This window comes from Pelodiscus sinensis, chromosome 2 (assembly GCF_052426305.1).
Source record: "Pelodiscus sinensis isolate ZL-2025 chromosome 2, ASM5242630v1, whole genome shotgun sequence".
Taxonomy (NCBI): domain Eukaryota; kingdom Metazoa; phylum Chordata; order Testudines; family Trionychidae; genus Pelodiscus; species Pelodiscus sinensis.
The window spans coordinates 41,799,263-41,813,541 of record NC_143053.1 but is presented as its reverse complement, the minus strand read 5'-3'; the positions used below and the strand labels follow the sequence as shown (position 1 = coordinate 41,813,541).

The 14,279-nt window shown below is 46.7% G+C and overlaps 1 protein-coding gene across 2 annotated transcripts in view; it reads left to right on the top strand.

Annotated features, from left to right (window-relative positions):
- The window catches only part of INTS8 (integrator complex subunit 8), an 83,381-nt gene that overhangs the window by 68,491 nt on the left and 611 nt on the right, over positions 1–14,279 (top strand). The window contains exons 21-26 of one of the 2 annotated variants that reach the window (XM_075920360.2): positions 4,864–4,982; positions 9,746–9,849; positions 12,118–12,168; positions 13,504–13,577; positions 13,647–13,711; positions 14,113–14,156. In XM_075920360.2, the coding sequence (XP_075776475.1) occupies positions 4,864–4,982; positions 9,746–9,849; positions 12,118–12,168; positions 13,504–13,577; positions 13,647–13,711; positions 14,113–14,156 (457 nt within the window). Of the gene's footprint in view, positions 1–4,863; positions 4,983–9,745; positions 9,850–12,117; positions 12,169–13,503; positions 13,578–13,646; positions 13,712–14,112; positions 14,157–14,279 lie in introns of those variants that run through there. The other variant, XR_016348700.1, reaches the window with a different exon arrangement.

Sequence of the window (14,279 nt, the reverse complement as noted above, 5' to 3'; positions counted from 1 at the left end):
GACCACAGAGGCCTTATGAGGACAATAGACCAAGACAGCGAGGTCCCAGAAGGCGACCCAACCAAGCCCGCCCGCCAGCCAACCAGCCATCTAAGCAGCAAATTTGAACATTTGGTCGAGGGTCTACAAGACCTCCTGTTCGATCTTGCACCTCAACATGGCCATCTATTCAACCACCGTTTGCTTGCCTTCCTCCCACAGTGGGAATCCATAACATCGGACCGCTGGGTCCTAGAGATAATTCGAGTGGGCTATACCATCCCTTTTATTTCTATTCCCCCTACCCTTCCTCCTACCCCGTCCCTTTTCAGGGACCACTCTCACGAGAACCTTCTAAAACAAGAAGTCAATCGGCTCCTTGCCATTGGGGCTATAGAAAGGGTACCTCGAGAGTTCCACGGGAGGGGGTTTTACTCGAACTATTTCCTGACCGAGAAAAGAACGGGGGGCTGGAGACCTATATTGGATCTCCGCAAACTGAACAAATTTCTCAAGAGACAGCGTTTCAAGATGGTCAGTCTTTCCGCAATCATTCCTGCGCTAGATCGAGGGGACTGGTTCGCAGCCCTCGACCTCCGAGATGCCTATTTCCATGTAACCATCCACCCCACCCACAGACGCTATCTACGCTTCACGTTGGGACTGGACCATTTTCAGTACAAGGTTCTTCCCTTCGGTCTCTCATCAGCCCCGAGGGTATTTTCCAAGGTACTGGCGGTCGTAACCGCGTATCTCAGACGGCAGAACGTCATCATATTTCCCTACCTAGACGATTGCCTTCTAAAGGGATCCTCATACGCCGAAACCGCCGCTATGATACATACGACCACGGCCCTCCTCAGTCGTCTAGGCCTTCTAATCAACCAAGACAAATCAATTCTGTACCCAGTTCAAGATATAGAGTTCATTGGCGCACACCTGGACTCACTTACAGCCCGGGCATACCTATCTCAACAACGCTTTGCAACCATGCAAAAAATTATAAATGGGATGCTCGCACTTCCTACCACCACAATACTTATATGCCTCCGACTAATGGGACACATGGCTTCCACCACCTACGTAGTCCACCATGCTCGTCTGCACTTTCGATGTTTCCAGCTCTGGATTGCAGCCGTTTATATCCCATCACGACACCCTCGAAACAAAACGGTTACTATCCCACCAGACGTGCTCGCATCCTTACGATGGTGGACAGTGCCAAACAATCTTCTGGCGGGGGTTCCGTTCCAGCAAATCGAACCCACTATTCAAATCACCACAGATGCTTCCCTGCTCGGCTGGGGGGCACATATGGATGGTCACGAAGTTCAAGGCAGGTGGTCCCTAAACGAGACACTCTTACATATCAATCTCCTCGAATTGAGAGCAGTAAGAAATGCCTGTGCACACTTTGCCTCCGACATCGCCAATCACACAGTCCGCATCCTAACGGACAACATCTGCACGATGTTCTACATAAACAGACAGGGTGGAGCCCGCTCCCGCTCGCTATGCACGGAGGCTATTCGCCTGTGGAACGCGTGTATCCGCAACCAAGTCACCCTTATAGCATCATACCTGCCCGGAGTGAACAATACCAAAGCGGACTCCCTCAGCCGAAACTTCACCACGGACCACGAATGGGAGTTACATACGGAGGTGGTGAACTCAATTTTCCATCAATGGGGATGGCCATTGATAGACCTCTTTGCTTCTACCCAGAACACCAAATGTCCCCAATTCTGCTCACGTGCGGGACTTGGCAAACACTGTCTGGGGGATGCCTTCCTAATCAAATGGATAGCCCCCCTACACTACGCCTTTCCTCCCATACCGCTCATCCCAAGAGTTCTGCGCAAGATCCTGAGAGACAAAGCCCTAGTCATCCTGATTGCACCATCATGGTCTCGCCAAACCTGGTACCCATACCTTCACAGGCTAGCGGTCCAGCCACCCCACCCACTACCATACCGGATAGACCTACTATCTCAGGACGACGGCAAGATACTGCATCCACAACTCAATACCCTGCACCTTCACGCATGGCTTCTCTCTGGTTCTCGGAGGTAGAAGAGCGCTGCTCCCAGTGAGTAAAAGACGTCCTCCTCCATAGCAGGAGACAGTCTACTCAGAAAACTTATCAACAGAAATGGACACGTTTCTGTCATTGGTGTCAGCGAGCCAAGGTGGAGCCCCGTGCCTCACCACTAAATACCATCCTGGACTACACTCTGGAGCTTAAGGCATCAGGACTGTCAATCTCCTCTCTAAGAGTACACCTCGCTGCAATAGTACACCTCAGTAGACGGCTTCTCCATTTTTAACCATCCTATTACGAAGAGATTCCTCCAGGGGCTCCAGAATGTGTACCCACCACATAAGGCCCCACCCCCTTTATGGGACCTAAATCTTGTTTTGAATTGCCTCACCAGACCTCCCTTTGAGCCACTGGCAACAGTACCATTTCCCTTCCTTTTTATGAAAGTCTTCTTCCTATTAGCCATTACCTCCTTCAGGAGGGTGAGCGAACTCGGAGCACTAATGTCAGAACCTCCTTACACAGTTTTCACTAAGGATAGGGTCATACTGAGACCCCACCCCACGTTTTTGCCAAAGATATGGAGACGGTCCTCAGCAGACCAGGGGCACCGGGACTGAAGCCGCAGCCGCGGCGGGGTCCCGCGCCTCTGAGACTTTGCCAGAGCAAAGCCTCAGAGGCGTGGCACCCCGCTGCCGCTGCGGCTCTGCTCCCCGTGTCCCTGGTCTGCTGAGGGGGGGGGAGGGCGCAGCTAGTGTGCCCCCCACCCCAACAGACCTGGCTTTTGTTGTGGACCCTGGGGCAGAGCAGCTGGGGCGCTGCCGATTGGTCCTGCAGCGCCACTCTGGGCACTACTGGACCAACCTGGCAGCACCCCAGCTGCTCTGCCCCAGGTCCTGATTCAGCCGCTGCTGGTCAGTTTCAGCAGTGGCTGAATCAGGACGCCTGGGGCAGAGCAGCTGGGGTGCTGCTGGGTTGGTCCAGTAGTGCCCAGAAAGGCGCTGCAGGACCAATCGGCAGCGCCCCAGCTGCTCTGCCCCAGGCGTCCCCAAGTCAGCCGCTGCTGAAACTGACCAGCGCTGACTACAGGAAGCCCGAGGCAGAGTTGCTCTGCCCCAGGCTTCCTGGAATCAGCCGCTGATCAGTTTCAGCAGCAGCTGACTTGGGGACGCTTGGGGTTCTTAAGTTGAATCTGTATGTAAGTCAGAACTGGCGGTCAGTTTCGGCAGCGGCTGAATCTGGACGCCAGTTCCGACTTACATACAGATTCAACTTAACAAACCTACAGTCCCTATCTTGTACGTAACCCGGGGACTGCCTGTACTGCTTTGTAGTCACCTACAGTGGAGCACCCATGGGGACACTAGTCGAAGAAGAAAAGGGAGTTACTCACCTCGTGCAGTAACGAGTGTTCTTCGAGATGTGTGTCCCTGTGGGTGCTCCACAACCCTCCCTACCTCCCCTCTGCTCGGAGTCAAAATTCTCGAGCGGAGACGAGGAACTGAAAGGGAGGGGGTTGAGTCACGCTCCTCAGGAGGCGGGAAGGGCTCGAGACGCCTCCTGGGCATGCGTGGCTCAACAGGGGAAACTGCTATACAAAGCTCCGATCTGCGGCTCAGGGCAACCCTTCACCTACAGTGGAGCACCCACGGGGTGTCACATCTCGAAGAACACTCGTTACTGCGAGGTGAGTAACTCCCTTTTCCCACTTTCTTTCATGGAAGCTAGATTTTGCTTGGGACTTCTCTGCACTGAAAGGTCCGAGGAAGGTGGGCGTGGTACAGTGATGATTCTTCTGTAAAGGGGGGAATTATTTTTAGGAGAGAGCATTTTTGTCAGCTAAGGGAGATGAAAAATCCAGAGAAGGAGAATTCTGAGTAATTGCAGGAATACGTTTTTAAATCAGTAGTCCCCAAATTTTTACCTTTCGCTTCTCTCTTTACCCCTGTCCGTTCTTCCCCCACTGGTACCAGGAGAGGGGTCGTCATGGGGAAGAATGGGGTAAGGTGGCTGAGGTAGGGGCCACAGCTGGGGGCAGGTGCAGGGCCTTGAGCCAGGAAAGAGCTGCATGGTGCTTCCTCCCCACTTTCTTGGGGGGCTGGCATTTCTCTGCACACCCCTAGGCAATGCACCCCACAGGTTGGTGACCTCTGCTTTAAATAAATACCTTTTGACTAGGAGGTTGAATCTCATCCAAAAGTGCACCAAGAATATATGATAGGATGACCATTCAATTTGGCTCCTACCCATATTACCATATTTATAACTGCACGGGTCATAACTTATTTTCCTAATAATTTAATTTAGTGCTGTTGGATGGTCAAATCAGAAGATGCTTTTACTGTTGTATTTTGGAAACATTGGAAAAGTGAAAAAACTTTTTTTTTTCCCCTTAAATTTGGAGAATCTATATACGTTGTATCAAGAGAAACTACTGAAGTGTTAATTCCCTGGTATTATTTCCCAATCAGTACTGCATACTTACATGCTTTTAACCATTGGAGGTTGCTGTCTGCTTTGTGTTATGCTAATCCTGCAGTGAATCTGGACCAGCAAAGATTTGAAATGTAACTTCACTGTGCTCTTGAAAGTGAGACTTCATTGTTGCAATTTACTTCAAGGTGCCACCTTTCGTAAGTCCCATGGTGTCATTGATATCATTCTAAATTTTCTTCTCACATGGCTGATAGACTTAAAAGGTCTCAATTTAGGTGACAAAATAGGATAACCATAATCTTGATGGTGGTACATTTTTTTTAATTGGGAAAGGGTGTTTGCAGAGTAATTAATCAGCTTATTTGCTTCAATAGTGATTGACATGACTAAACTGCCTTTTTCTTTAGCCTTCAGTCAGTGGATTTTGAAGCTGTAGCTGTTACTGTAAAAGAGCTGGTCAATTATGCATTGACTATAAACTCAGATAACCACTTCTGGTTAATTATCCAAGCTGATATTTATTTTGGTAAGTGAAACCAGCATCTGGCATTTGTGATTAATGTGCGTGCATGTGCACTGTGCTCTGTCTTCAGTTACTTTCCTCCTGTATCTTTTGCATAAAGTCAAGAGTAATGTTGTACCATGTATTAATCATTTATCAGAAGGCACTCAGACATCATAGAGCTTTAAAAAATGACAGTTTCTTTGGACTAGGGATGTAAAGGACTAGTTGACAGGATAGTTGACTAGTCACTGCTCCCTCACCCCTTGCTGCCTCTGCGAGGGGAGAAGAGAGTGGGCTCAGTGCGGCGCTGCTGCTTTGAAATGCCAGGTGGAACCCAGGGTCAGCTGGGGCCTGTCCCGGGGCTCTGTGTGGCATTTCAAAGCAGCAGAGCTTCTTGGAACCCAGGATCAGCTGGGGACTCCCCAGCTTGACCCAGTGTGGTGTGCAGGGGCTCTTGTGCATTTCAAAGAGGAAGTGCAGCATGGTGCCTGAGGCCAGCACAAGACTCTGAGTCCCCCACTAACCCCAGGCTCCGTGTAGGCACTTTAACTTTGAAATGCACAAGAGCCCTTGCTGGGGCTGTTGTACACTTCAAAGGCGGAATGTGGAAGTGCTCGTTGAGTAGTCGATGGAAATTCTGTTGACTTCTTGACTAGTAAATTAATCGCTACTTAACATCCCTACTTTGGACTCAGACATGTCAGTGGATTGGTGAGGGCAGTTCTTGAAAATGCAGTGTTATCAGTGAGATTCTGTATAGCCATATGAATCACTCTGTGCAGAATGGGGGCTTTGGGTTGTTTTTCTTTTATTTTAAAAACTGAAATAAGTAATTGTTACTTGAAATTTTCAATGCTAAAGGAAAAAATAAGCTAATATTCTAAATTTATATATCTATCTCTAGAATCAGGTGAACATCTGTATTCAATAACCCAAAAAAGTGAAAAAAAATTATTCTGAGGCCTTTGCTGGAGTAGGGTTCCAAATTGGTAATTCCTTATCTAAACTGGACTGTTGTTTTGAAAAATATGATTCTAATAACCCAGCTCAGCCCTATTCATGTTGGCAAATCAAATAGTGAGGGAAAACCAGTTCAACAGCTTAGACATTGTTCCCCAAATTCATTTTAAGGGTCAAGATAGGCAAGACCTGATAAATCCTGCTTACTCCCCCAATCCCTTCAGGAGTACAGAGATACCCCAGGTGCTGAAATTGAGCTGTTCTTCTGCAAGGGAGTGGAGCACGGGGGCTATGCAAGGAGCGCTCACTCCAAGGTAGTGTGGGGGTCATCTTCATGGGGTCTGATTGGAATTAGGTAGGCCAGAGTATGGGAGGATCTACTTTTACAGATCCTAGGTGCTTCTGTATTGTAAGTGGAGATTGCAGTGGTTTCCAAACTTTTCGGCATCATGCCCCCTTTTTGATTTTTGAAAAACCCTCCCGCCCCCCCTCCAAAAAATAGCAGCAAAACTTGTTGAGTGGGGGGGGGGGGGGGGATGGAAAGGAACTTTGACCAGGGCTGCAAAACTTCGTGGGGGCAGTGGAGGGGAGGCTGGGTCGCCTCGCGCCCACTCCCCCCCGGAATTTCTCCCCCCCCCCCAATTTGGGAACCCATGTTTTAAAGGCATGAGCTCCTATTTCGGCCATTGATCTGACGTAGCTTCTATGTAGAGAGTACAGAGGCTTGAAGAAAAAGTACCTTACATTACCACCATTCTCCCTTCATCTACTCCAGGGTTTGGCATCCTACAGCATGTGTCTCATAAGTGGCACACAAGCTGATTTCCAGTGGCACATGTTGTCCATGACTAGAGGTCAGCACCCTTCTTCCCCTCCCTCCCCAAGAGCCTGTGCAGCCACAAGTCTTGGAGCAATAGCTCCGGTTTCTGGGCACATGATCTGAGCTGGCATGCAGGGACCTGCATGTAGGGGACGTGGGAACAGACTGCCCTGCCCCTGGGGCCTGGCTGGGACCATCTCCAAGCAGCCACAACCATGCCAATGGGCAGGGGGGATTTGGGGTGTCAAGGGCTGGGGGGGTGATGAGGCAGTGGGGCAGCTGGGTGAAAAGGAAACAGTGGGGTGGGAGAGTGCCCCTGGTACCTCCAAGAGCTACCAGGACCCCCCGTGGGAGGAGTGGGGGAGTGAGTGGCGGGGGCCGGAGTGAGCTGATAATGAGCGATTTGGGGACTGGGGTTTGATGGGGTCAGGCTCAGAGAATTGGGGAGGTTTAGAGTAGTTTTGCTTCTCACTTGTGTGGTCCCCAACTGATAGTTCCCCACCCCTGCCATAAATAAAACATTGAAATCTTGTGTTGGACATAAATTAATATTTTACTTTATTTAAAATGAAGTTTGATAAACTAACATGAGAAAGTTAAAACACTTAATCTGTTTAATAATTTAAATTAAACCATTCTCCCTAGCTGCAGCACTAGCAAAATGGCTCAGGCATAATTATGTAATTAACAGAGAGTTTCCATTAGCAATTGATGGTCCGTGGAAAAGTTTGCATTGAACCAGAGAGTTCACAGACCAAAAAGTTTGAGAACCACTGCACTAGAGGGTGAGTGCTGCCCAGGCTGCAGTGGGGGCTATGGGGAGAGGAAAACTTGTGTGGGGGGGATCCCTCTGCCCCAAAGCCACATTGGCGCCTGGGTCTCTGACATGAAGGTGATGGTGCCATGGACCAGACCCTCACAGGACCCCATCCCCGGGGTCATGCTCCCGCTTCGCCCATTTCCCTGAATCTTCTCCTGCCCCCGAGCAACCCTGACCTCAGCCTGTGCTGGCGATCCAGCATCGCACCCCCCACAAGATTGGAGCCAGCACCAGCTTCCTGGGGGTGTGGAGAACCCCACATCCAACTTCTGGGGAAGCACATGCCTGCTGCTCCTCCCCTTCCCACAAGAAAAGCCAGAGCGGAGCCCTGGGCAGGAGACCAAGCAGAATGTGCAGTGGAAAGAGTCCCTTCCCCCGCCTCCCGGGACAGCAGCATGGTCTTGGGCAGGAGGGTTCAATCTTGGCATGCTACTTCAGAAAGGTTGCCGACCCCGGATCTACTCAGTTCTAATCCTAGCTCCTCACTGCACATAAGCAAATTTAATTGTACCAGGAGGGGTTTGTGTGCAGAGACAACTGCCTCTTCATTGTTTCCTTGGCTCACAGAGTTCCTGGGGGGCAGCTTCGTTGGTGTAGAGAGGACAGTGGTGCAGTCTGTTACAAGCAGAAGCCACACCTCCCTTTGCAAGTGGCAACAGCTCAGATCAGCATTAACCGACAGTCTGCTGAACACCAGTATGCAAGTGCACTATTAGAGAGCTTAGAACATAAGAACCGCCATACTGGGTCAGACCAAAGGTCCATCCAGCCCAGTATCTTGTCTTCTGACAGTGGCCAGTGCCAGAGCCCCAGAGGGAGTGAACATGGGGTTCAGTAGAGAAAACTGCTTCCTGCTCACAAGAGCACAGCCAAATTTGTGTGCCCTCTGCACCCTTATTCATGCAGCCTCAAGGAGATGGGTGTGGAGAACTAAGTGGCCTCTCCTTAGCTCTCACCCTTCCCTGCCCTGTTTAATTGATTGACCATTTACACTTAAAGTTTAACAGATTAACTAAACAGGATTTTACATCCCTAGTGCTAGCATAGAACCTTTCAGGTAAGAGTTGGGTGGTGTTGGAGCAAGTATTCTAAGCTGCGTGTAGTGGATGGGAGTATTGAGGGACTGTGGTAACTAATCTATTAGCAGGGCTTGCCGAACCACAGTGAGCCCCGCTCGCCAGCTGCGCTGTCCGGCGATCTGTGCATGCGCAGATCGCCCAAACCCGGCTCTTCCGGGTTGCAATCTACTCGCCACGGACGAGTAGATTGCATTATTTGTCGAGCCCTGTCAATTAGTTCAGTGACCATAGTTATTGTTTCTGATGGTGTCAGTCCAATAGTTTGAACTGAATTAGTGCAGGAAGGCAATTAAAAGATGTTTTTGATCTGATGAGACTAGGCACCCCTGTGCAATGTTATGAGCAAAATAGTGTGTGAACAAGCATTTCAGGTGCTTGCACATTAACTGTCGACATTCTCTAATATGGATAAGATATCAGAGTTTAAATCTACAATCTGATTTCTATCCCTCTGTCATCTCATCTTGCCACTTGATTCTGTTCTTTCCATCCTGGACCCTGTAAATCCACTTGGAGACCACTAATCTTCTGCGAAGCCTTGACTGTGGCTTTTGAATTAAAAATCTAAAGCAGCACCTGCTGACAGTGTTCAGTCCAGCTGTGATGATATGCTAGTGCTCTGATATTACAAAGGGTGCTTGTTGGAAGCCCTGCGTGCGGCAGAGAACTAATTCAGGGTGAGTTAGCAGCGTGGCATGTACATTTAACCCCAACAGCCAACATAGTGGTACAAATTGTCTAATTTAAAAGGTCCCCCTTGCTCTTACCAGCTCAGTAGAGTGAAACCTTTTTAAAATATATAAAATAATTAAGAGAAACTGGCTTGAAACCCTTGGCTTGACAGTGCTAATGAGCTTTACTGATTGATCTGATCCTCTTTCAAATCCTTGTAACATATTTTCATATCACATAGTGGTTACAGTGTATACCACCTAATATGTATGCATTTATACTTGGGTGATGAGTAATTCTTTGAGTAGTGAACTCCAGTGAACTTTAAAATTTGACATTTTGTGTGTGTACGTATGTATTAAATCTTAGTGTGAATAATTCTATATGTTTACACATTTCATTTCTGAGATTATTCTTTTCCCCCTTACTGTAGCAACAAATCAGTATTCAGCAGCCCTTCATTACTACCTTCAAGCAGGAGCAGTATGCTCTGATTTCTTTAATAAGATGGTACCACCTGATGTGTATACAGACCAGGTGAGTTATGCTGTTAAAATATTTGGCACTATGGAAATATTCTTTTGGATTGGTAGTGTACAGTTGTCTGTCTAACTGGGGTGGATTGCTTGAAACTCAAAGTCTGCAGATTTCTGCTGTGCTGAAGCACATATGGGTGGGTCTTTTTACTCATATTTTAAGTAATTTGTAGAGACTAGATGCCCAAGCTATTAATGGAAAGCACTTTAACTCATGTTTGATTTGCTTATACCGGAGTGAAATCCTCAGAATATTTATGCAATCATATATCAGCAAACTATAATCACCTTTTTACAAAGTTTTATATAGTTGACTATTTATCTACGTATTTCTAAATGATCCCCTTACTGTATAATATGAGCACTGGATATGATTATATAAACAGAGCAGTTCCTTCACCTGTTTTAAGAATAACTGTAGGCTTCTGCCTTTGAGCACAAAGTCTTACTTTTTTTAAGGAGTGCTAAAATGAACAAGGGCACAATATAATATGGCTTCAATGTAGTACATGCAGGACTGTAACTTGACCACCTTTGGGAATAATGTTTTATGGTAGATTTATACAACAGTGTGAGTTTGGGTCAAACCTAACTGCCCTGCATCCACACATTAATTGTGTTAACCTAGGGTCCAAGACCTATTGTTTTCTTGTGTGCGTGCAGCCCCGGCTTTACTTAGGTCATGGAAATCCTCTGGATGTATCACAGAGTTCCCTGGGGCAACTTTGTTGGCATAGAAAGGACTGATTATTGGTGGTGCAGTCTGTTGCTCTCCCTTTGCAAGTGGCAGCAGCTCAGATCAGTGTTAACCTACAGTCTGCTGAACACACCATCAGAAAGCTTACAGGGTATTCTGTGGAGAAAGTTGCTTCCTGCTCAGAAGAGTGCAGCCACATTTTTTATGCACTCTGTGCCCCTACACATGCAGCCTCAAAGAGATGGGGATGAAGAGCTAAGTGGGCACTACGCAGATGAGGGGGAAGGACAGAACTCCTGGCTCAGAATGGTCATGCAAGGGATGAATCCCAACACTCAGGGAGCTACTTAGTGGCCAGAGTGCAGAGCAGGGACCTACTCTATGTGAGGCTGCATATGCAGGTGTGCCCAGACGTTGTGCACTGTGAGGGAGGCGAAAGGGAGTCAGCTCCAAAACTTCCCCCACGGCCTTCCTGGGATCCTTTATCCCTCTGGGGGGGATGCTCTTTATCACTCTACAGCTGGCAGCAGCAGGCTTTTTTTCCCTCTGAAACCTGTATTTAGCCAGGCAGACTCATTTGACATCCAGTGTGCTGGCATTCCATCTGAAATGGACCTGTGATTTCCATGCCTCACCACAACTCGCTGTAGCAATTGAGTGATGCAAGCGTTATATCCTCCTTGCAGTGCATTTCTAAAGGGGTCTTTGGGTGCAGCCATGAATGCCACAGGCTCTGCTAGATGAGTTCATTTAATGTTGTCATGGTGCATTCTGCCTGGGCTCAAGCTGCCATGTCATTCTGCCTCGCTGATGTCTCTTGGCAACACAGTGCTCTATCCCTACCTTCACTTCCTATTATGCCATCGCCCTCATGGTTGCAGCAGACACAGCACTTGTGGGCCAAGCTCTTCTACAGCCAATGCTATTGACCATATCCTCACACCCACCTTTACACCGATCACTGCTTGCTACTCACCTACATTTGAAATCCATATAAAGACCATCACTCATAGAATGAGGTTGGGATGCTCTATTTGGATGTAAGTACCTACTGTCAACCCCATCTGCTCCAGATTGGAATGCTCTGTAGTAAGAGGATGGTTGGTGAAGTATTCACTCAGCCTATTAGGAATCTGCACACCTGCCAATCCTAGACATTGCTATGAAATGTTTTGATGCATATACACCCAGATTTGGAATTCAAATAGGGACTACACATCTTGAAGAACCGTGTTATACAGATAGATAACCTCTTCTTCAGTTCATCTCTAAAGGAAAAGCATATGTATACAATTACAGTAGACCCTTGTGATTTGCAGAATTGCTATTTGCAGTTCTATGTATTTGCAGGGGGCCTTCTGTCCCAACTGGGAAAAAGGCATGGCAGGGGCTGAGCTGCAGGGAACTCACTGCGGGGGCCAGGAGCTGGGGCTATTCACGAAAGTCACCATTTGCAGGGGATGAGGGCTTCCTGTATTTATTTTTGCTTTTAGATAAGTTGCCAACAATGTGCTTAATGTTGTCAACATTTTGAAAGCCATTGTAATTGTCTTCTGAATTTGTGCTCTATAGGTGATAAAAAGAATGATAAAGTGCTGTTCTTTGCTCAACTGCCATACCCAGGTAAGAGTGTATTCAGGTGCCAGTTTTTAAAGAACTCTCTTTAAAAGGGAAAAAATTAACAAGTCTGATTTAAAAATGATTATGTAAACATTCCCTGGCAGAGTTTAGAAACTAATCAAAATATTGTGATAATGCTTTGAAAATTTCATTGGCTGGTTCTGATCTGAACTCACTTAAAAAGAAAGTACATTAGTTAAGTTCACAGAGACTGCAAGCTTCTTGTTTTTATTTTAAAATATTCACTTCTTTGCAGCCTCTCCCCCCATCCTCTGATTTAATGCGTAGCCTAGCAGCCAGGGCATGTAATGAAATATGCATTATTGCAAGCATATCCTTGCCTGAACTGGTGTCAGTCTTTGCTTAACCTAATAACCACACAGGGCCATCCAGTGTAGTGTAGAAATCATTGGACCGAGTAGGAATTCCATCTGGAGTAGAGATGTAAGCGACTAGTCGCTCTTGCCCTTCTCTTTGCTGCCTCTATCAGAGAGAGGCAGGAAGTGGGGGGAGTGGGAGCTGGCTTAAAAACCAGTTACCCTCCTAGCACCATTTCTAGGGAAGCAGAGGCATAGTGGGGGACCAGGCACAAGCCAGAAACAGCTGATTCCCAGCTCATGCCCAGTCCTTCCTGCTGCACTTAAGCCTTTTAAATGTATTAAGAGCCACCAGGTTCGTAATACATTTAAAAGGCAGAAGTATAGTGGGATTAGCTGCTAGGACTGGGAGCTAACCCCACTGCTGTGCTAGAGTTTCCCCCCCCCCTTATCAGCTAGTCAATTAGCTGATTAAATGCCATTTAACATCCCTAATCTGGATCTATCTTGCTGGAAGAAAAACTGTCAGCAAGAATGAACCTACCAGTCACTCTGCAAAAATTAGAATTAAATCGCTTTAGAAAGACCAATGGCATTTCCCCCTCTTACTTTTTACCTTTTCCAGAAAACTGCACCTCTTGCATCTCTTTTTAAATCTACATCAAATCAGTACATCTTATGGAGCTGCACCAAGCAATTATTGTGCTGCAGTGGAATAAAAGACTAAAAATAGGGAGTTGTCAGTCAGTCCTTTTACCTTTTCTTTCTGCATGGTGTGCTGGAATTACTCTGGCTTGAAAGGCTGTATCATTCTGTTAATAGGAGCAAAGCTACTTCATAAAGCTTAATTTACTGTTTTTAACCTCTAAACTTAGTGTTTGTAGAATGAATCCAAGTATCAGATTACTGGAAAGCCATTTACTATGAAAACAAGATGTAATTAAATCTGCCCATTATTTCAGCACAAGGAGAGAAGCTTTAAGAAATGTTGTATTAAATCAGTCTTCCTTTCTCTCTATAGGTAGCAATTTTATGTCAGTTCCTCAGAGAAATAGACTATAAAACAGCATTTAAGGCACTGCAGGAACAAAACAGGTACATACATTTATATTTAAAATTAAATGACTGTACATATTCCACAACTTAATTGATATTCTCTTTCAGCCATGATGCTATGGATTCTTACTATGACTACATCTGGGATGTCACCATTTTGGAATACTTGACATGTATCCTTTCATTAGAAATACTTACAGCAAAAGCAATTTATGGGGTCATGTTGAAGAACCAAGCACAAAGCTTAAGTGTATTGAGGGTTGAGTTAAGTTTCATGTTAGAACAAATAGATGTAGATGGGTGCAATAGTCACATTCCCTTGGTTAGGGGCCTAGGTCTGTTGGGGTTGAAAGGAGAAGCATCCATGCTACTTACTGGGACAGTTTTTCAGAGCTTTTGACCTGATTGGAAATTTGGAAAGAATAGTTTGTGTCCAAGGACTTGCTCAGCCATTATCCCTGAGTGGTCATTTGCTCATGAAATATACAAGTCTCTTGTAGGTCCTAGTTCCTTTGTACTGTTGCTGTATTGATTACATGTCCACATGAAGCTTTTTCTTAACACTTTTGTTCAGATCTCCATCATAAGAGAGGAGAGACAGACAAGAGACAAATAGCAGTAAGTTAAAGGGGAGGGGTTTGGTGATAGGGAATTCAGCAAATCTTGTTTGGGACCTGTAAAAGGTAATTCAGAGCTAGAGTAGGGGAGGTCCCTCCCCTCCTGGCTTGTGCTGCTGATGGG